The 20854-nt window shown below is 37.5% G+C and overlaps 1 protein-coding gene across 7 annotated transcripts in view; it reads left to right on the forward strand.

The window, feature by feature from the left end:
* AGBL3 (ATP/GTP binding protein like 3) overlaps window positions 1-13378 on the forward strand; it is a 121710-nt gene extending 108332 nt beyond the window's left edge. For 3 of the 7 annotated variants that reach the window (XM_023190073.3, XM_023190075.3, XM_023190074.3), the window contains 2 exons: window positions 1926-2157; window positions 12444-13378. In XM_023190073.3, the coding sequence (XP_023045841.2) occupies window positions 1926-2157; window positions 12444-12864 (653 nt within the window). In that variant the 3' untranslated portion in view covers window positions 12865-13378. The remainder of the gene's footprint in view (window positions 1-1925; window positions 2158-12443) is intronic. The other 4 variants (XM_023190077.3, XM_023190076.3, XM_031936074.1 and 1 more) reach the window with 2 other exon arrangements.
* Window positions 13379-20854: the final 7476 nt, after the last annotated feature.

Consider the following 20854-nt stretch of genomic DNA (forward strand, 5'->3'; position numbering starts at 1 on the left):
TTACTAGCAAAGCACAGTGTATTTCTTGCTTTTATTCTGAATATATTCTACTTTCTCTTATGCTGTCTACGGACCAATTTAAGCATGACAATTATAAATTATGACATTTTTTTAAATGTCTGACTACTAGTCTTCCTTCAGGCTTTACTCAGGGTTACCCTCGCTTCCCAAGTATGTTGACTCTAAATTGTGATAAAATACACATAACAAAATTTACCATTTTAACTATTTTTAAGTGTACAATTCAGTAGTGTTAAGTACAGTCACATTGTGGTGCAATCTCCAGAACTCCTTTTTCTCTTTTAAAATTGAAACTTTATGCCTAGTCTTCCTCACTTGCCCCTCCCCCGTCCCAGCACCTGGAAACCATCCTTCTACTTTTGTATCTATGAATTTGACTGTTCTAATCAAATAGAATTCTAGTCAATGGAATATTCTAGTCAAATTAGGTAGTGGAGTCAAATATTTGAATGACAGATATGGTATTTGTCTTTTTGTGTCTGGCTTATTTTATTTTGTATAGTGGTCTCAAGGTTTATCAATACTGTAGCATTTGTCAGTATTTCCTTCCTTTTTAAGACTAAATAACATTCCATTGTATGAATATACCTCATTTTATTAATCCATTCATGAATGAACACATGTGTTGCTTGCAACTTTTGGCTATTATGAATATTGCTACTGTAAAGATGAATGTGTCTATGTCTCTTTGGGACCCTGCTTTCAATTCTTTTGGGGATATAGCCAGAAGTGGAATTGCTGGGTCATATAGTAATCCTATTTTTAATTATTGAGGAACCATCATATTGTTTTCCACAATGGTTGTACCATTTTACATTCTTATTAGTAATGTATGAAGGTTCCAATTTTTCTAATCCTTGCCAACACTTGTTATTTTCTGGAGGTTTTTGTTTGTTTGTTTTTTTATAGCAGTCATCCTAACTAATATGGGGTAGGATAAACATTTTTCAAAATGTTATTATATTCCAGTGTCTCCATTAACAAAACAATAATTCCTTTGTATCATCTAATAAAGAAGGGACTTCTAACATGCCCTTCCCAGTCTCCCCATATCCCTATACTGCCATTTCCTCAAACTAGCAGCTTTGGAGCCACCACTGATTCTGCTCTTATTCTCTTATCTCATATCCAATTCTTTATAAAATCCACATATGTACCCAGAATACTCTCACCCCACTTCTCACCTTTCTAGCCATTTCCACGAACCTGGTCCAAGCTATCACCATCTCTCCTGGATTGTTTCTGCACCTTTCCAAGAGATCTCTCTGTTTGTTCGCTCTTGCCTCTCTTCAATCTGTTCTCAACTTGGCAACCAGCATAATCTTGTCCAAACAAATCTCAGACTGACACTCCTCTGCTCAATGCCTTCCAATGCTTCTCCATCTCACATTCAGCAAAAATCAAAGTTCTTCTACTGGCCTGTGAGGCCCTACATGAGCCGAGTCCATGTTACCTACCTGAACTTATCCCTTATAACTTTCCCTTTTGTTCATTCTCCTCCAGCCACTGACTGCATTCTTGGTGTTCTTGAACACACTACTATTCTCCTACTTCACGGCCTTTGCCTCAAATTATCTTTCCTCTGAAACTTGCACGATTTGCTTCCTAAATTCCATGAGATGTCAGCTTCATAAGGAGGCTTTCTCTTAACATCTTTTTAAAAGTGGAAATCAACTCCTCAAGAATTCTCTACTCCCTTCTGCAGCTTTACTTTATCCTGTAAACTTTATCATTATCTAACATAATATATATTTTACTTGTTTGTTTTCTGCCCACTGTCATTAAAATACAAGCTTCAGATGGGCAAGGAATTTTAGATAAAATCCCTGGTATATAATAATGCCCAATAAGTAATTGTGAATAGAGTTTATATCCCTGTACATATTTTTGTGGTTGCTCCCCAGATCTGCACCACAACTTAAAAAGCAAAATAAAAGAATGCATATCTTTCCAAAGCAAGAAGACTGGCATAAATTGGACAGATGATGAAAAAAGAAGCTACAAGGATAAAGGAATAGTTCAAACTCAAGAAATATTGCAGTATTTGCTCCCCATCATGCATAACCCTAAAAACACGCAAACCACTCAGATAAAACAGCTATTCAATCCAAGAACCAACTTCCAAATCCAACATCAGTAAGTCAATACAGTTTTTATCACTCTTAGCTATTTAATAATCTTTTTAAAGAAAGCAGGGCTTATTAATTTATTATCCTGAGAAAAAAATCTGCTCTTGAAAATGATGTCAGCTACATCACATTTGGCAAAGAACAAAGACCCAAAGCTGTCAGAAAACACTGGATAAGTGAAGGAGTAAGTTATCAGGCCTTATTTAATTGATTATTTGCATGAAACTACTCATTAATTTAGATCTATTAATAAAGTATGCATAAATAAAGTATGATCATAGCCTGACTTGAATATTGTCAGCTGTTTTAAATCCTATGGGGTAACTTTCTAATCCTGTGGGGTAACCAGAATTAAAAATAATTAACCTGAGCTACTTCAGTTTGCTGATACTCAGATGAAAGCAGAAAGAGTGAGCCCAGTTTTATTCTAAAGATAAAAAATAGAACCAGCTCTAAGGCCAAAAGAAAACGTGTGTAAATAAAAGTAAAGACAGTGACAAGCTGAAAATAATAAATGCAATAGTAATATTATCAACAGATTTTTATAATGTACTTCCTATGTGCTACACACTGTTCTAAGTTATATACGTATACACTTTACATTTTACACATGAGAAAATTGAGGTCCTAAGAGGTTAAATAATTTGTCCAAAGCCTCACAAGCCAATACGTAGTGGAATCTGGAGTCAAATCCACCTAGACCTTCTGACTCCAGAGTCCTCCTGAACTTCATCATTATACGTTGCCATTTCTCTTTATAAAGTGAAAAACATGACCAATATACAAAGAGTGCTTACAGATCAACTGGAAATTTACAAATACTTTCATAAGGAAATGGGTAAAGGCTATGAACCATTGCACTGTGCATTAGTGAAAACCCTGACTCTTCACTAGGCATCCTCTGACACCAGCCCAATGGGGAGAGAAGGAGGTACTTCATTTCTGTCCATTGAGTGTGGAAATCTCGGCTCCCCATTTGGTTTCCAATGACACCCTGCGGGAGGAGACAGACTCTTTATAGGCTAGTGGGAGAGTCAAAGTTCTGGCTTCTACTTGTCCTTCTTTGACACCATCCTTGCAGAAGTTTGAGATCCCTCATTATACCTCATAAGAGTGGAAGTGTAAGCCCCTCTGCCTCTGCTTACATGGGTGGGAGTGAGGGCACTGTTTATCGGTGGCGCTTGGCTGGAGTACAGTGGTTACTGCCTAACATTTTCTGTATCAGTAGGCTGTCCCTTTCCTGGTCCTTTTCTACATAATACAGGCTATTGTTGAGAGCTTTTTGTGCATGTTTCTGGGCACATTTGTGTTCTCAGGTTGCTAGCTTCTTCAGCTCCAAGTCTTGGATATATGAGGCAAAAAGAAAACCCAGGAGACACCATTGTGTTGTTCCTTGGTTCTTGAAGTCCCTAGCTAGCCTGCCTGCTTTCTACCTTTTGGAGTTGCCTTTTGTTCATTTTATGTGGGTTTGTAGTTATTTTTGGTGCAAAGAATAGGGAAAATGCATCTACTTCATCTTCCTGGAAGTGAAAAATCTCTCCAATTATATTTTGATTTGCATAATCTTTCTCAAGAATTTTCATCATTACCAAATGGAATGCCAAGCATGAGATTTATTCCTCCATATTTGAAATCTGATCCATGTTTGACCAGAGAGAAATTTAAGGTATGTAAATCATCTTGTTAAAGTGTAATTCACCTAATAATCCACGTAGACCCTATTCATTTTGGCTTAAGAACAGAACAGACAATGAGGTTTCAGCCCTATGATTACATTCAGATGTTATATCACGTTCAACATGATAATTCAGCAAACTCGTACAGCACATTAACTAGTTTCTCATTAATCCTAACTTAGACCAATGTCTAAGATGGTTTTAGCAAAGTGTGATCTTCTCATTCTTTGCTTATTCTCATTTTACCCTGCAATCACTTACTATAAGTAATAGTATGTAAGAGTGTTGAGACAGTCAAACAAACGATATATAAAACAGAAAAGGCAGCCATAAAGAACTAAGTTGTAAGAATAACAACAACAACCTGACAATGTTTAAGTTTGTAGTGAGATCATCTGTTAAGAAAGGCCTTGCTTGCTGCTTTCCTACTTGTTAATATTTCCATATACACCTATATCAGATACTTTTGGGGGTGTCTACATAAGGGTAGCACTTCCAAAAGCTGCGTTTGTCATTATGTGACCTCTACCCACTGGCATGGTTGCCAACCAGATTATCTTTCCCTATGCTTTGGAATTGGAATGGGAGATAGTGGATCAGTCTTGTACATGAAACTGCTGTAGGATGCAAATTTGAGCTAAGGGAAGTAAAAACTTTCCTGTGGAGAGAGAAAAGCAGAGACTGCAGATGAATAAAAAGCCTTGGAAGTTTTCCATTTTCTAGTTCTAGTCCTTTCCTGAAGCCTGACTGAATTCCCTCTCCCTTTGTTTCCGTGAGTAGCTTCGTACTTTCTTATAATTCTTCTCCTACCCTACTTTATGCTTTTTCAAATTAAGCTAGCTTGAATTGGTTTCTGTTACTTGTAACCAAAGAGGTCTTAGTTAATACCTCGCTATTTGTCTGTACCTTCATGCTCAGGCCCATCCTCATTGAGTGCATTTCTAGATTCAAAGTATTAATATATAAAGAACCTCTTATGAAAGTAATGACTAAAAATCAAGCCATGTCCTAATTGTCATCTAGACCCCACCACAGTCTCAATGGAGGCTACATATGGAGATGAACCTCCACATCTGTCCAATAATGATTAGAAGCCTCCCATCTCTGGTGTCAGTGGAGTCCAGATGGGGAACCTGGACTTCCACTTCAATCTTGCAGTAAAGAGGTCTTATCTCCCCACCCCCTGTGCTGGAGCAAAGTAACAAAAAGGCAGCTAAAACAGAGGGTTTACATAAGATCCAGAGTCTCATAACATAATACGAAAAGTGTCCATGCTTTAATCAGAAGTAAATTGTTGTACCAAGAACCAGGAAGATCTAAAACTGAAAAAAGACAATTAGTAGACACAAACACTGAGATATTAGTGATGTTAGAATTTTTTGACAAAGATTTTTAAAGCAATCATAAGTAAAATGCTTCAAAAAACACTTATAAACACACTTAGAAGAAATAAAAAAAATAGAAAGCCTCAGCAGAGAGAGAAAAAAAATATTAAAAAGAACCAAATAGAAATTTTTGAATTGAAAAATACAACTGAAATTGTAAAAGCTTAATGGCTGAGCACAACAGTATAACTGTGCAAACAGAGGAAGGAGTCAGTGAACTGAGAGAGAGAAAAATAGAAATTACCCAACCAAACCTAAGAGAAAAAATAGGCTTAAAATAAAATGAATAGAGCCTCAGGGACCTGTAAGACTGTAAGACAAGATCTAATATTCACATATCATAGTTTCAGAAGGACAGGAGAATGAATACAGGGCTGAAAAGGAAATCAAAGAAATAATGGCTGAAAGGTTGCCAAATTTGACAGGAGACATAAACTTACAGATCAAAAAGCTGAGCAGACCACTAATAGGATACACCCAAAGAAATTCATGCCAAGATAGCCCAAAATTTAACTTACTTTTTTTTTTTTTTTTTTTTGAGACAAAGTCTTGCTCTGTTACCCAGGCTGCAGTACAGTGAAACAATCTCAGCTCACTGAAACCTCTGCCTTCTGGGTTCAAGTGATTCTAGTGCCTCAGCCTTCTGAGTAGCTGGGATTACAAGTGCCCACCACCATACCTGGCTACGTTTTGTATTTTAGTAGAGATGAGATTTCACCGTGTTGGCCAGGTTGGTCTTGAACTCCTGACCTCAAGTGATCTGACTGCCTCAGCCTCCCAAAGTGTTGGGATTACAGGCATGAGCCACCATGCCCATCCCCCCAAATCTAACTTCTGAAAATGAAAAATGACAGTGGATTTCTCATCAAAACCCACAAAGGCCAGATGTAGCACAATATTTTTAATTACTGGAAGAAATTGTCAACCTAGAATCCTATACCCAGTGAAAATAAGGGAGAAGTCAAGAAATGTTCAGATAAAAGAGAACTAAGAGAATTTTTCACCAGAAGACTTACTCTAAAAGAATGACTAACGGAATTTAGCTAAACAGATAGAAAATGATAAAAGAAGGAATATCAGGAAAGAAAGAATACGGTAAACAAAAATACAGGTAGACATAAAATACAGGTAAATATAAATTTTTCTAAATCATATTTGATGGTTGAAGCAAAAATTATAATATTGATGTGGTTCCAAATGCATGTAAAAGACATATTTAAGACCATTATAAATGTTAGAAGGTAAAAGGACATAAAGGGAGGTAAGCTTTGTACTTCACTCAAATTACTAAGTTAACACAGCCAACAGACTGTGATAAGTTATGCATATGTAGTATAATACAGCAACCACTGAAAAAGCTGTTCAAAGAGATATACTAAAAAACACTAAATAAATCAAAATGGAATTGTTGAAAAATGTTCACATTACCCACAGGAAGGCAGGAAAGAGAAAACAAACAAAAAACAAAGAATAAACTTTTTTTTTAATAGCAGATTTAAGTCCTAAGACATCAACAATTACACTGGATGTCAATGATCTAAATACAACAGTTAAGGACAGATTAACAAAATGAATTTTAAAACATTACCCAACAATATGCAGTCACAAGAAACTCATTTCAAATATGACAATGGAGGCGGGCTGAAAGTAAAAGAATGGAAGAAGATACATCATGCAAACATTAATAGATGAAAGCAGGAATGGCTATGTTAATATTAGGTAAAGTAGATTTTAGAAGAAAGAAAATTATCAAAGAGGGGCATTATATATAATGTTTAAAATCCACTAGAAACACAGCAATCTTAGATGTGTGTGTAAAATCACAGAACTGGCTGGTTGTGGTGGCTCACGCCTGGAATCCCAGCACTTTGGAAGGCTGAGGTGGGTGGATTACTTGAGGTCACGAGTTTGAGAACAGCCTGATCAATATGGAGAAACCCCATCTCTACTAAAAACACAAAAAATTAGCCAGGTGTGGTGGCTCATGCCTATAATCTCAGCTACTCGGGAGGCTGAGGCAGGAGAATCACTTGAACCTGGGAGGTGGAGGTTGTGGTGAGCCAAGATCATGTCATTGCACTCCAGCCTGGGCAACAAGAGCAAAACTCCATCTCAAAAAAAACAAAACAAAACAACAGAAAACTGCAAAATATGTGAAGCAAAAACTGATAAAACAGAAAGGAGAAATAGACAAATTCACAATTGTTTCAATAATTAGATAGAAAATAAGCAAGGATATAAAATAATTCACCAAGAATATAAATATCTAACTGACATTTAAGGAGAACTTCACCCAACAACAGCACAATACACATTATTTTCAAGTGTACGTGGATCATATAACAAGATAGAACATATCCTAGCTATGAAATAAACCTCAACATATTTAAAATAATTTAATCATACAAAGTGTATTATCTGACCACAATGGAATCCAACTAGAAATCAATAGCCAAAGGGTAATAGGAAAAAAAAAAACTAAACATTTGAAAACTAAATAACATACTTCTGAATAACTCATGAATCAAAAATATTCTCCAGGGTGGGGCCAAGATGGCCAACTAGAAACAGCCGCATTCGGAGGCTCCCATTGAAAAGAACCATAATAAGCAAGGTATCCAGGTTCTCCCATCAGAACTGACTAGGAGGCTGGTGTGATCCACAGAGAAGAAGGAAGAACAGTATAGTGCAGCAGCCCACCTGAGAGCCACACAGGGCAGGAGAGCGCCCCCCTACATCCCCAGCCAAGGGAAGTGGTGAGTGAGTGTTACCCAGCCAGGGAAATCGTGCTTTTTCCACAGAACTGTGGAACCCATAGATTGGAAGATCCCACTTACGAACGCATGCCACCAGGGCCTAGCATCCCAACCCCAGAGCCGTGAAGATTCTCAACAGCCTCTTAGCTGGAATCCGCTTAAGCCTACAGAACTCCCCAAGGGAGGCATGACCAACACCACAGCTGTGGCTGCCTGCTGTCTAAGCTGTTTGAGTTCCTTGGGGGAGGGGCAGCAGCCAGCACTGGGACTCACAACTGCCTCACACGCTAAGCTCCCTGGGTGGGGGAAGGGCATCATCCATCTCTACAGCTCCAGGCTGCGCTTTTCCTCTGTTGGAGTCAGGGAGGCTGAACAGCTTGGTCCCGAGACATGTTCCCCACAACCCAACATACCGACTATGGCAGAATGTGGCCAAAGTGCCTCTTCAGGCCTGGCCCTGACCGATCCTTTCTCACTGAGTGGGCCTTCCCTGCAGCAACTGCAGTAATTCCAGCCAGAGGCTCAGGGACGGGATCTCCCTGGGCCTGAGCCCCTACGGGGAGGGGTGGCCGCAGTCTTTGTAGACCAGCAGACTTAGACTTTCCTCCTGGTAGTTCTGAGGAATCTGGGCAGCCCAGACAAGTGGGTTTCCCTGCAGCGAAGCATACCCTCCCAACCAAGGGACAAAGTGCTTCGTTAAATGGGTCCTGTTCCCCCTGCCACCCAACTGGGTGAGACCCTCCAACAGGGGTTGTCAGATACCCTATACAAAAGCAATACTGCTGGCATCAGGCTGGTGCCCCTAGAGGTCAGAGATCCTAGAAGAAGGAGCAGGCATGCTTCTTTGCTATTCTCCAGCCTCCTTGAGTGACATCTCCAGGCCCAGGAGTGAACCAGATGACTAGGGCCTGAAGTGAAATCCCAGGGTACAGCAGCAGCCCTGTAGAAAAGGGACCTGACCAATGAAAGCAAAACAAATAGAAAGCAACAACAATAGTATCAACAACAACTAAAAAGCCCCCAGGAAAACCTCCTCCAAGGATCAGCAGCCTCAAAGATCAAAACTAGACAAACTCATGAAGGTGGGAAAGAATTAATGAAAAAATACTGAAAACCCAAAAGGCCAGAGTGCCTCCTCTCCTCCATATGATCACAATGTCTCTCCAGCAATGGCACAGAACTGGTTGGAGGATGAGACAGACAAATTGACAGAAATAGGCTTCAGAAGATGGGTAATAAAAAACTACACTGAGCTAAAGGAACATGTTCTAACCCAATGCAAAGAAGCCATCATCTTCAGCAAACTTAACACAGAAACAGAAAACCAAACACCACATGTTTTCACTCATAAGTGGGAGCTGAACAGTGAGAACACATGGACACATAGAGGGGAACATCACACACGAGGGCCTGTTGGGGGGTGAGGGGTGAAGGGAGGGAACATAGAGGACATGTCAATAGGTGCAACAAACCACCAGAGCACACATATACCTATGTAACAAACCTGCACGTTCTGCACATGCATCTGGGTTTTTTTTTTTAGAGGAAATTGATTATTTCCTCAATAAAATATTAACTACCCCACCTCATTCAATATGAAATAGAATATTTGAATACCCCTGTAACTAATAAGGAAATTGATTTCATAGTTTTAAAACCCTAAAAAAGAAATCACCTGGCCTAGGTGGTTTTAGAAGAGAATTTTACCAATAAATTAAGGCAGAATTAGTACCAATTCTATACAATTTCTTCCAGAAAATAGGAGTTTTCAGTTCATTTTATGAAGCCATTATTAGCGTGATATCAAAACCAGACAAGGGCAAAACAAAAAAGGAAATGACAGAATAGGATTTTGCATAAATATAGATTTAACAAGATAAATCTAACAAAATATTAGCAAATAGAATTCAGCTCTAAATAAAAAGAATTATACACCATGACCAAGTGAAGTCTATTTCAGGAATTTAAGGTTAGTTTAATATTCAAAAAGTAATTGATGAAATCCTTCATATTAGCAAGCTTAAGAAGAAAAATCACAAGATCCTATTAATTGGCACAGAAATTGGTATTTGACAGAATTCAATACCCATCCACGGTAAAAAAAAAATGTCACAAAAACATAGGAATAAAGGGAAACTTACTCAACTTAATAAAGTCAATTCTTACCACTTGATATAGTTTGGCTGTGTCCCCACCCAGATCTCACCTTTAATTGTAATAATCCCCACATGTCAAGGGCAGGGTCAGGTGAAGATAACTGAATCACGGGGGCAGTTTCCCCATACTCTTCTCATGGTAGTGAACAAGTCTCAGGAGATCTGATGGTTTTATAAATAGGAGTTCCCCTGCATAAGCTCTCTTGCCTGCCACCATGTAAGACTTTGCTCCTCCTTTGTCTTCCACCATGATTGTGAGGCCTTCCCAGCCATATGGAACTGTGAGTCAATTAAACCTCTTTCCTTTATAAATTACTCAGTATTGGGTATGTTTTTATTAGCAGCATGAGAATAGACTAATACACCACTCTATTGAACATTGTGCTAGACGTTCTAACCATTGCAATAAGGCAATAAAAAAAAATAAAAAGCATACAAATCAGAAAGGAAGAAATAAAATGATCCCTACTTGTGAAAGATGCTATTCTCTATGCAGAAAATCCTAATAAATTTACCAAAACACACGCATGCATGCGCACGCGCGCGCGCACACACACACACACACACACACACACACACCCTTTAGAATAAGTTATGCTAGGCCTCGGAATACAAGATAAATGTACAAAATTAATTGTTCTTCTACATATAAGCAACGAACATGTGAACACCAAAATTACAAATATAATACCACTTAAAATATCTCAAAAAAAAATACTTAGTTGTACAGGGTTTGTATGCTGAAAAGCATATAACATGAATAAGAATTTTTAAAATATCTAAATGAGTGGAAAGATATAGCATGTTCATAAACTGAAAGCCTCAATAAAGATGTCAGTTCTTCCCAGATTAATATACAAGTTTAACACAATGCCTATCAAAATCCCAGCAAGATCTTTTTCATATATAGACAAGATTATTCCAGAATTTATCTGCAGATGCACTAAAATAGCAGAAACAAATTAAGGATAAAGTGGGAGAGATCAGTCTATCTGATTTCAAGAACTTTTATATAGCTAGAGTAATCAAGACAGTAGTATTAGAGGAGAAATAAACATGTACATCAGTGGTACTGCGGCGAGAACCAAGAAATAGACCACCTAAATATGCTCCACTGATTTTGATAGGGAATTCAAAAGCAATTCAATGGAGAAAAAAAGAGCCTTTTCAACAAATGGTGCTGGAACAACTGGATATCCATAGGCTAAAAAAATGAACCTTAAACTTACATCTTATACAAAAAATAACTCCCAAAAAATCCTGTGTGTATAACTATTTGTAATAGCCATAAACTGGAAATAATCTATGTGTCATTGAATGGATGAATTATTAAACAAACTATGGTACATTCATGTCACAGACTCAGCAATTATAATAAGGAATGAACTGCTGATACATAAAACAACATAGGTGAATCTCCAATTACTTTGAGTTAAAAAAAAAAAAAAAGCTGATCCCAGAAGGTTACATACAGTATGATTCCTTTATGTAACATTCCTAAAATAACAAAATAATATAACTTGATAATAGATTAATAATGGTTGCCAGGAATTAAGGAGGGGATGGGAAAAGAAGGAAGCAGGTACTATAGGAGGACAACATGCGGGCAGTGTTCTCTATCTTGACTACATCAATGTCAATATCCTGATTGTGATATTGTTCTATGGTTTTGCAAGCTATTTTGGGGAAATTGGGTGAAGAGTTCATGGGATCTCTCTGTATTACTTCTCTCAAATGCACGTAAGTCTACAGTTATGTCAAAATTTAAAAGGTGAATTGAAAATATAGCTGAAATTCTATGGTTAAAAAAGGGAATGCTAAAAAAACAGTGATTTCAAGTGGCTGCAATTATTAGTTTACAAAAGCTCCCTCAAGGAAAATTTCCCTCTCTCAGACGTTGATTTTTTTTACTGGTTATAGAAAAAAAAAATCTCATAGCACATATACTGAATCCATTCTAATAGAATAAACAGAATAGATTTTTAGAGCAAACAACTACTTTACTTTTTAGTGACCATCTACTTTAACTAGATATATAGGTAAGGAGCTGGGGCCCAGAGTGGCTGTTATATTAGGAAGGCTGAGGTCAGAGTAGGTATCCAAATAAACATGTCCTCTAGGCATTTAGAAATACAAGACTGGAGTAGTGCTTAAAAAAAATATCATGATCAGAGATGAAGACTTATGATGGTAAAAGTCTTAAACTTTTAAGAAGAACTTACTAAAAAGAAAAAATATTATTTGTACTATGACAATATACCTAGGACTACAAAGTAGGTACATGATGGACAAAAGTTCACATATTTCATTTCTTTTCTAGACTAAATCCAGCTACTTGCAGAAATATAAAGAAAGACAGCACACCTTGGACAGCACCCAGAAATCACCCTTTTGTAATCCAAGGGGATGTTATGGCAAACTCTTCAGAATGGGTCCAGTCTAAGCCCCATGGGTCATTGGAAAGTTTATCACCTCTCAAAGGCCCCAAGAAGAATAAACATTCTCAAATCTGGGCCATAAAGAATGAAGACATAAAACCTCTCAGCAGCAAGTGGGAGACTGCTTCTTCAAGCTTTGGAATGGATGCAAATGTTCTAAAATATAAGAGTCTTCAAGCTGAAGAAACTAACCAACAAAGCTCTAAGCATACAGCCCTCCATCTAACTAAAAATAAGGATAAGCAGGCCAATAAGAATGATGGACAACCCACCTTGTATCTGAAGTTCCAAAGGGAGAGTTAATCTAGTTTTATACTGCTCTGAGAACTGTGAATGAAGGATAACATATGGTTATGTGGTAAAAAGAAAAAAAGGAAAGCCCTCCCCTTCCCCTTTCCCTAGCTCTCCCCCTACACGTGCATATGCATAAACTACAAATTTTAGATATCCCATCTTGAGTAGTGGGAACGTCTTCAGAGATTTAAAAAGAAATCCAGAGAAAATACGGAAAAATATTAAAGTAGATATTTACATTTAGTTTTTATCAGCATGGAAAAAAATCTCTGAAGTTTTGATTTCTTCCAAAATTACTTATGCATTCGACACCAAAAAACTTAAGAACTCAAGGTAGGAATGACATGTAATATGTCACTGATTTTTAACCTCCCTACTAGACACTTTAATGAATCAGTCAACAAACATCATTTCCTGATTTTCTGTTATATCATTGGTGTGCTAGGAACCATTTCTCTACTAGGAGATTACCACATACTTGTACGGATAAAACATACCTGAATAAAATGATTACAGAATAAGATAAAGTGTTAAGTTGTGCACTTCCAATGATTAGAAAAAATACTGTATATTAAAAGTTGCCAGTTGCACAAAGCAAAAGTGTGGCACAAAATGGCACTGAAATGCATAGACTATGGTTTAAAATAGTCATTTTATTTCTCAAAATGTAGCAAAGGTGTAAAGATGTACAGTTTCCTTTACAGAAAATTAGTTTACATCTCCAGCCATTTGTTCATGTGGACACTAGAATAAGTCCAGCACCTCAGTTTGTCATTCATAAGGCAGTGAGCACTGGCAGGGATTTGTGAAGGACACACAGAGGAGCAGGTATGTCAGGCAAAAGAGTCAAGATGGATGTGGTAAGTAAGAAGACAGAATCAAGCAGCCTTGGGTCATACGTCAACAATGGCATCCATTAGAGGATGAGTCTAAGCAGAAGGAGGGTCAGGTAGGAGAGGTACATTAAAAATACAGGCCACAGCCTGATTACAGCTGGGTAGAACTATGAAGACCTGGGATTGAGTGATCTACTCTCAATAGTATTTCTAGTAGCTGAAGAGTTTTCAAGGAGAGCCTGCTGCACTGTTAAAAGAGTAACTATTATGTTTTAAAGGGCTGTGACCATAGATTTCCTCAGGAATCTTTAACATCTGGTGGGAAATAGCTACCTTCTAAATACATTAAATGGTGCTTTGGAGGCAGGTATCCTGGTTCTCAGAGAGTACCCCAACTTTTGGTATAAAATTCTCATTCTCAGTGATTATCTTGGGCAAGAGCAGAAGTCTACTGTTTTTTGGGATGCCCTCTGCCAGGTAAGGGCTTGGGCTTGGGAGAGCTGGAGGTTAATGTTCTGGATCATAGCATTTATTGTAGCTGACTTTGGGATGGAGTAAGAGTGCTCAAAATTCAGTTGGCATTATCCACATAGATCAGGACAAAAGCCTAAACTCTGAGAAAATATTTATTTTTAATTCAGTGAAATGTCATTTGAATCTTCAATTGTCTGAGTTTGAGACTGTAAACTCTGGAATTTATTGTCTTTGTGAATGACCAAAAAAGGTGATAAACCAGTTTCCTGGAAGATGTAGGGATGCAGAGATATTACCTAAACAACTTTACCTTGGTCCATAATTGCACTCCTTGTATTTGATACAAATATAAGATGTTTTATCGAAAGTAAGAGGATTGGCAGTCCACTTCCTCACTATGCTACAATACTTTCAGTTTTCTGAGCATGCCACTCTCTCATAAAAGCCACTTATTCTCTCGGCCCAGCATCTCCTTCACCTGGCAGCCCCTACTTCTTTAAGATTCAACTCAACTGCTGCCTTCTCTGACAAACTTTCCATATATTTCCATAGAAATTTAAAACAACTATGATTAATATGCTGACAGTTCTAATGGGAAAATTGGACAATGCAAGAACAGATGGGTAATATAAGCAGAGAGATGGGAACTAAGAAATAAAAAAAAAAAATGCTAGAAATCAAACACTGTAACAGAATGAATGATGATGGACTACCCAACAGGTGAGACACAACTGAGGAAAGAGTCAGTATGCTTGAAACAATGTCAACAGAAACTAGTAAAACTTAAATGCAGAGCAAAAAAGCATGAAAACTCCAAAATATCCAAAAACTGCAGGACAATTTTAAAAGGTATGTAACATGTGTACATGTGTATATGAGGGCTTCACCCTCATGACCTAATTACCACCCAAAGGTTCTGTCTTCTAATACCATCACACTAGAGGTTAGGATTGTAACATATGAAATTTGTTTTAAAAGGTACGTAACATGTGTAATGGGAATATCAGAAGTAAAAGAAAAAAAGGAACACAAGAAGTACTGAGGCAATAATGACTGAGAATTTCCCAAAATTAATGACATCAAGCCACAGATCCAGAAAGCTCACTGAATACTGGGAAGGCTAAATACCAAAATAATCAAAGACCAAGAAAAAAAATCTTGAAAAAAAAAAAAAAAAACAGGAAAAAAAACACCTTATGTATAACCTTATGTATAGATAAGCAGGGGTAAGAACTACATCAGACATCTCTTCAGAAACTATGCAAGAAAGGAGAGAGTGCAGTGAAATATTTTTTTTTTCTTTTTTTTGAGACGGAGTCTCGCTCTGTCGCCCAGGCTGGAGTGCAGTGGCCGGATCTCAGCTCACTGCAAGCTCCGCCCCCCGGGTTTACGCCATTCTCCTGCCTCAGCCTCCCAAGTAGCTGGGACTACAGGCGCTCGCCACCTCGCCCGGCTAGTTTTTTGTATTTTTTAGTAGAGACGGGGTTTCACCGTATTAGCCAGGATGGTCTCGATCTCCTGACCTCGTGATCCGCCCGTCTCGGCCTCCCAAAGTGCTGGGATTACAGGCTTGAGCCACCGCACCCGGCCGGAGTGAAATATTTAAAGGGTTCAAAGAACCACTGTCTCAGCTCAGGCTGCTGTAACAAAATACCATAAACTAGACTGCTTAATGAAACAACAGAAATTTATCTCAGTTCTGAGGCTGGCAAGTCCAAGATCAAGATGCCAACAGATCCATTGTCTGGTGAGGACAGTCATCTTGGTTTGTAGGTGGCCCTCTTGTTGTATCCTCTCATGGTAGGGAGAGATCATCTCATGTCTATTATGACCACTAATCTCATTTATGAGGGCTTCACCCTCATGACCTAATTACCACCCAAAGGTTCTGTCTTCTAATACCATCACACTAGAGGTTAGGATTGTAACATATGAAATTTGGGGGATGCAACATCAGACCACAACAACAACTGACTACAGTTCTGTATCCAGTGAAATTGTCCTCTGAAGGGGTGGCCTGCCCCTCCACACCTGTGGGTGCTTCTCGTTAGGTGGGACGAAAGACTTGAGAAAAGGAAATAATACACAGAGACAAAGTATAGAGAAAGAAAAGCGGGACCCAGGGGACCGGCGTTCAGCTTACAGAGGACCCACGCCAGCACCGGCCTCTGAGTTCCCTTAGTATTTATTGAGAATTATCTTTACCATTAAAAGGATAAGGGAGTGGCTGGACAACAGGATTATTGTAGGGAGGAAGTCGGCAGTAAGACATATGAAAAAATCCTTGTAACATGAATAAGTTTAAAGGAAAATGCTGTGCCTTGAGATGTATATGCGACATCTCCATAAACCTTTTAGCAGTATTGCTCCAGCAAGCCCCACCTTATTCCAGCAAGTCCCACCTTATTCCTAAAGGCGTTTTCTCCTTACTCAGTAAACAAGACACACAATGGGTATTACCCGGAGATGTTCCAATCCCAGGGAGGGGCAGGATTTTTAACCATCAAGCTTCTTTCAGGTACTTGTTTAACAAAGACACATCCTGCACAGCCCAATATCCCTTTAACCTTAAATCACCTTCGAACATGTCTCTTGCAAGGACAAAGTTGGGGGTAGGGTCACAGATTAACAGTATTTCAAATACAGAACTAAATGGAGTCTCTTATGTCTACTTCCTTCTATATAGACACAGTAACAGGCTGATCTCTTTCTTTTCCCCACAGTCCTCCAAAAGTGAAAGAGAAATGGACTTTTTCAGACAAACAAAAATTGTGGGAATTTGTCACCTCTAGACCTGCTTTTTTTTTTAATGTTACAAGGAATTCTTTAGAAAGGATGAAAATTATACAGGTCAGAAATTCTGGCCTATGTAAAGAAAGGAAAAGCAATAGAAAAGGAATAAATAAAGGTAAAACAAAATATTTTATTTTTCTTAATTACCTAACAGATAATAGTTTGTTCAAAACAATAACCATGTATTCAGAAATTATAGCCTATTGATAAGTGAAATGAATAGCAGCAATGTTGTAAGGAATATGAGGGAGGAATTGGGAATACCCTGTTATAAAATACTTGTACTACCAAAGAAGTAAGTGGTATAGTGTTATTTGAAAAAGGATTAGATTCATTATAAATGTATCCTGTAAATTCAAGGGTAAAAAAGAAGTATAATTGATACACTAAAATAGGAAAAAATTAAATCATACAAAATATTAAATTTAAATAGAATTAAGTAGAAAACAAGTGGAAGACAAAATAATAAAAAACAAAGGCAATGAATAGCAAACAGTAACAAATATGGTAGATATTAATTCAGCTATATCAATAATTTCATTACAAGTAAATGGTCTAAATACAGCAGCTATAAGACAGGAGACTTTCAGAATGGATAAAAAGGATCCAATATGACTCATATGTTGTAAAGAGATTTTTATTCAAACTTTTATTTTAGGTTCAGGGGCTACATGTGCAGGTTTGTTACATGGGTAAATTGCATGTTGTGGGCATTTGGTGTATCACTCATATAATAAGCATAATACACAATAGGTAGTTTTTTGATCCTCACCCTCCTCCCACCCTTCACCCTCAAATAGGCCCTAGTGCCTATTGTTCCCTTCATTGTGTCCATGTGTACTCAATGTTTAGCTCCCACTTATATGTGAGAACATGTGTCATTTGGCTTTCTGTTCCTGCATTAATTTGCTTAGGATAATGGCCTCCAGCCTCACCCATGTTGCTGCAAAGGACACTATTCCTTTTATATGGCTGCATAGTATTCTATGGTATATATATACCACATTGTCTTTATTCAGTCCACCATTGATGGGCATCTAGGTTAATTCTATGTCTTTGCTACTGTGAATAGTGCTGCAGTGAACATACCCATGCATGTGTCTTTATGGTAGAACAATTTATATTCCTTTAGATACATACTGCATAATGGGATTGCTGGGTCAAATGATTGTGTTTTAAGTTCTTTGAAAAATCTCCAGTCTGCTTTCCATGGTGACTGAACTAATGTACATTCCCACCAACAGTGTGTAAGCATTCCTTTACTCTGCAACTGCACTAGTTTTTGTTGCAGCTGTTGTTGTTGTTTGTTTGTTTTTTCCTTTAACAATAGCCATTCTGACTGTTGTGGGATGGTATCTCATTGTGATTTTGATTTGCATTTATCTAATCATCAGTGATGTTGAGAATTTTTTCATATGCTTGTTGGCCATGTGTATGTCTTCTCTTGAGAAGTATCTATTCATGTCCTTTGACCTTTTTTTTTAAAAAAAGGGGTTGTTTTTTGCTTGTTGATTTAAGTTTTTTATAGATTCTCGATATTAGACCTTTCTTAGATGCATAGTTTGCCAATATTTTCTCCCCTTCTATAGGCTGTTTACTGTGCTGAAAGTTTCTTTTGCTGTGCAGAAGCTCTTTAATTAGGTCCCATTTTTGTTTTTGCTGCAATTGCTTTTGTAGTCTTCAACATGAAAAATTTGCCAGAGCCTACGTCCAAAATGGTGTTTTCCAGGTTTTCTTCTATGGTTTTTACAGTTTTAGGTTTTACATTTAAGCCTTTCATCCATCTTGAGTTGACTTTTGTATATGGTGAAAAGAAGGGGTCCAATTTGAATCTTCTGCATATGACTAGTCAGTTATTTCAGCACCATTTATTGAATAGGGTGCTCTTTCCCCATTGCTTGTTATTGTTGACTTTGTCAAAGATCAGATGGTTGTAGGGTACATTATATCTGGGTTTTTAACCTGTTCCATTAGACTGTCTGTTTTTGTACCAATACCATGTTGTTTTGGTTACATAGCCCTGTAGTATAGTTTGAAGTCAAGCAGTGTGATGCTTCCAGCTTTGTTCTTTCTGCTTAGGATTGCTTTGGCAATTCAGGCTCTTTTTTGGATCCATATGAATTTTAGAATAGTTTTTGTTTTCTAATTCTGTAAAAAATATTGTAGTTTGATAAGAATAGCATTGAATCTGTACATTGTTTTGGGCAGTAAGTCCATTTTAACAATATCAATTCTTCCTATCCATGAGCATGGAATATTGTTCCATTTATTTGTGTCATTTCTTATTTCTTTCAGCAGTGTTTTATAATTCTCATTGTAGACATGTTTCACCTCCCTGGTTAGTTGTATTTGTAGGTATTTTAATCTTTTTGTGGTTATTGTGAATGAGATTGCATTCCTGATTTGGTTCTCAGCTTGGGCTTTATTGATGTATAAGAATGCTATTGATTTTTGTACATTGAGTTTTGTATCCTGAAACTTTGCTGAAGTTGCTTATCAGATCTAGGAGCCTTTGGGCAGAGACTATGGGGTTTTCTAGGTATAGAGTCATGTGATCTGCAGAGAGATGGTTTGACTTCATCTCTTTTTATTTGGATGCCTTTTATTTCTTTCTCTTGCCTAGTTGCTCTGGCTAGGACTCCCAGTACCATGTTGAGTAGCAGTGGTGCAAGTGGACATCCTTGTTTTGTGCCCATTTTCAAAGGGAATGCTTCCAGCTTTTGCCCATTCAGTATGCTGTTGGTTGTAGATTTATCATAGGTGGCTCTTATTATTTTGAGGTATGTTGTCTTGATCCCTAGTTTGTTGAGAGCTTTTAACATGAAAGGATGTTGAATTTTATCAAAAGCCTTTTCTGCATCTATTAAGATGAACAATAGATGAAGAAAAGATTGTTTACAGTTCTGTTTATGTGATGAATCACATTTATTGATCTGCATATGTTGAACGAACCTTGCATCCACGTTGATTGTGGTGGATTAGCTTTTCGACGTGCTGCTGGATTCGGTTTGCTAGTAAGTATTTTGTTGAGGATTTTTTCATCTACGTTCATCAAGGATATTGGCCTGAAGTTTTCTTTTTTCATTGTGGCTCTGCCAGGTTTTGGTATCAGGCTGATGCTGACCTTATAGACTGAGTTAGAGAGGAGTCCCCCCGCTTTGATTTTTTGGGATAGTTTCAGTGGGTTTGGTACCACTTTTTCTTTATATGTCTGGTAGAATTCAACCATGAATCTGTATGGTCCAGGGCCTTTTCTGGTTGGTAGGTTTTTATTACTGATTATATTTCAGAACTTGTATAGTATGTTCAGGATTTCAATTTCTTCCTGGTTCAATCTTGGGAGGTGGTATGTTTCCAGGAATTTATCCATTTCTTCTAGGTTTTCTAGTTTGTATGCATACAGGCATTCAGAATTGTCTCTGAGGGTTTCTTATACTTTTGTGGGGTCAGTGGTAATGTCCCCTTTGTTATTTCTGATTGTGTTTATTGGATATTCTGTTTCTTCATTAGTCTAGCTAGTGGTCTATCAATTCTACTTATTCTTTCAAAAAACCAAATTTTGGTTTTGTTCATCTTTTGTATGGTTCTTTGTGTCTCAGTTTCATTCAGTTCGGCTCTGATTGTGCTTATTTCTTTTCTTCTTCTAGCTTTGGGGTTGGTTTGCTTCTGTTTTTATAGTTCCTCTAGGTGTGCTGTTAGATTGTAAATTTGAGATCTTTCTTTTGGATGTTGGCATTCAGTGTTATAAACTTTACCCTCAATCATGCTTTAGCTGTGGCCCAGACATTCTCATATGTTGTATATTTGTTTTCATTAGTTTCAAAGAATTTCTTGATTTCTGCCTTAATTTCATTGTTTTTTTTTTTTTTTTTTTTTTTTTTTTTTTTTTTTTTTTT

This window comes from Piliocolobus tephrosceles, chromosome 8 (genome assembly GCF_002776525.5).
Source record: "Piliocolobus tephrosceles isolate RC106 chromosome 8, ASM277652v3, whole genome shotgun sequence".
Taxonomy (NCBI): Eukaryota; Metazoa; Chordata; class Mammalia; order Primates; family Cercopithecidae; genus Piliocolobus; species Piliocolobus tephrosceles.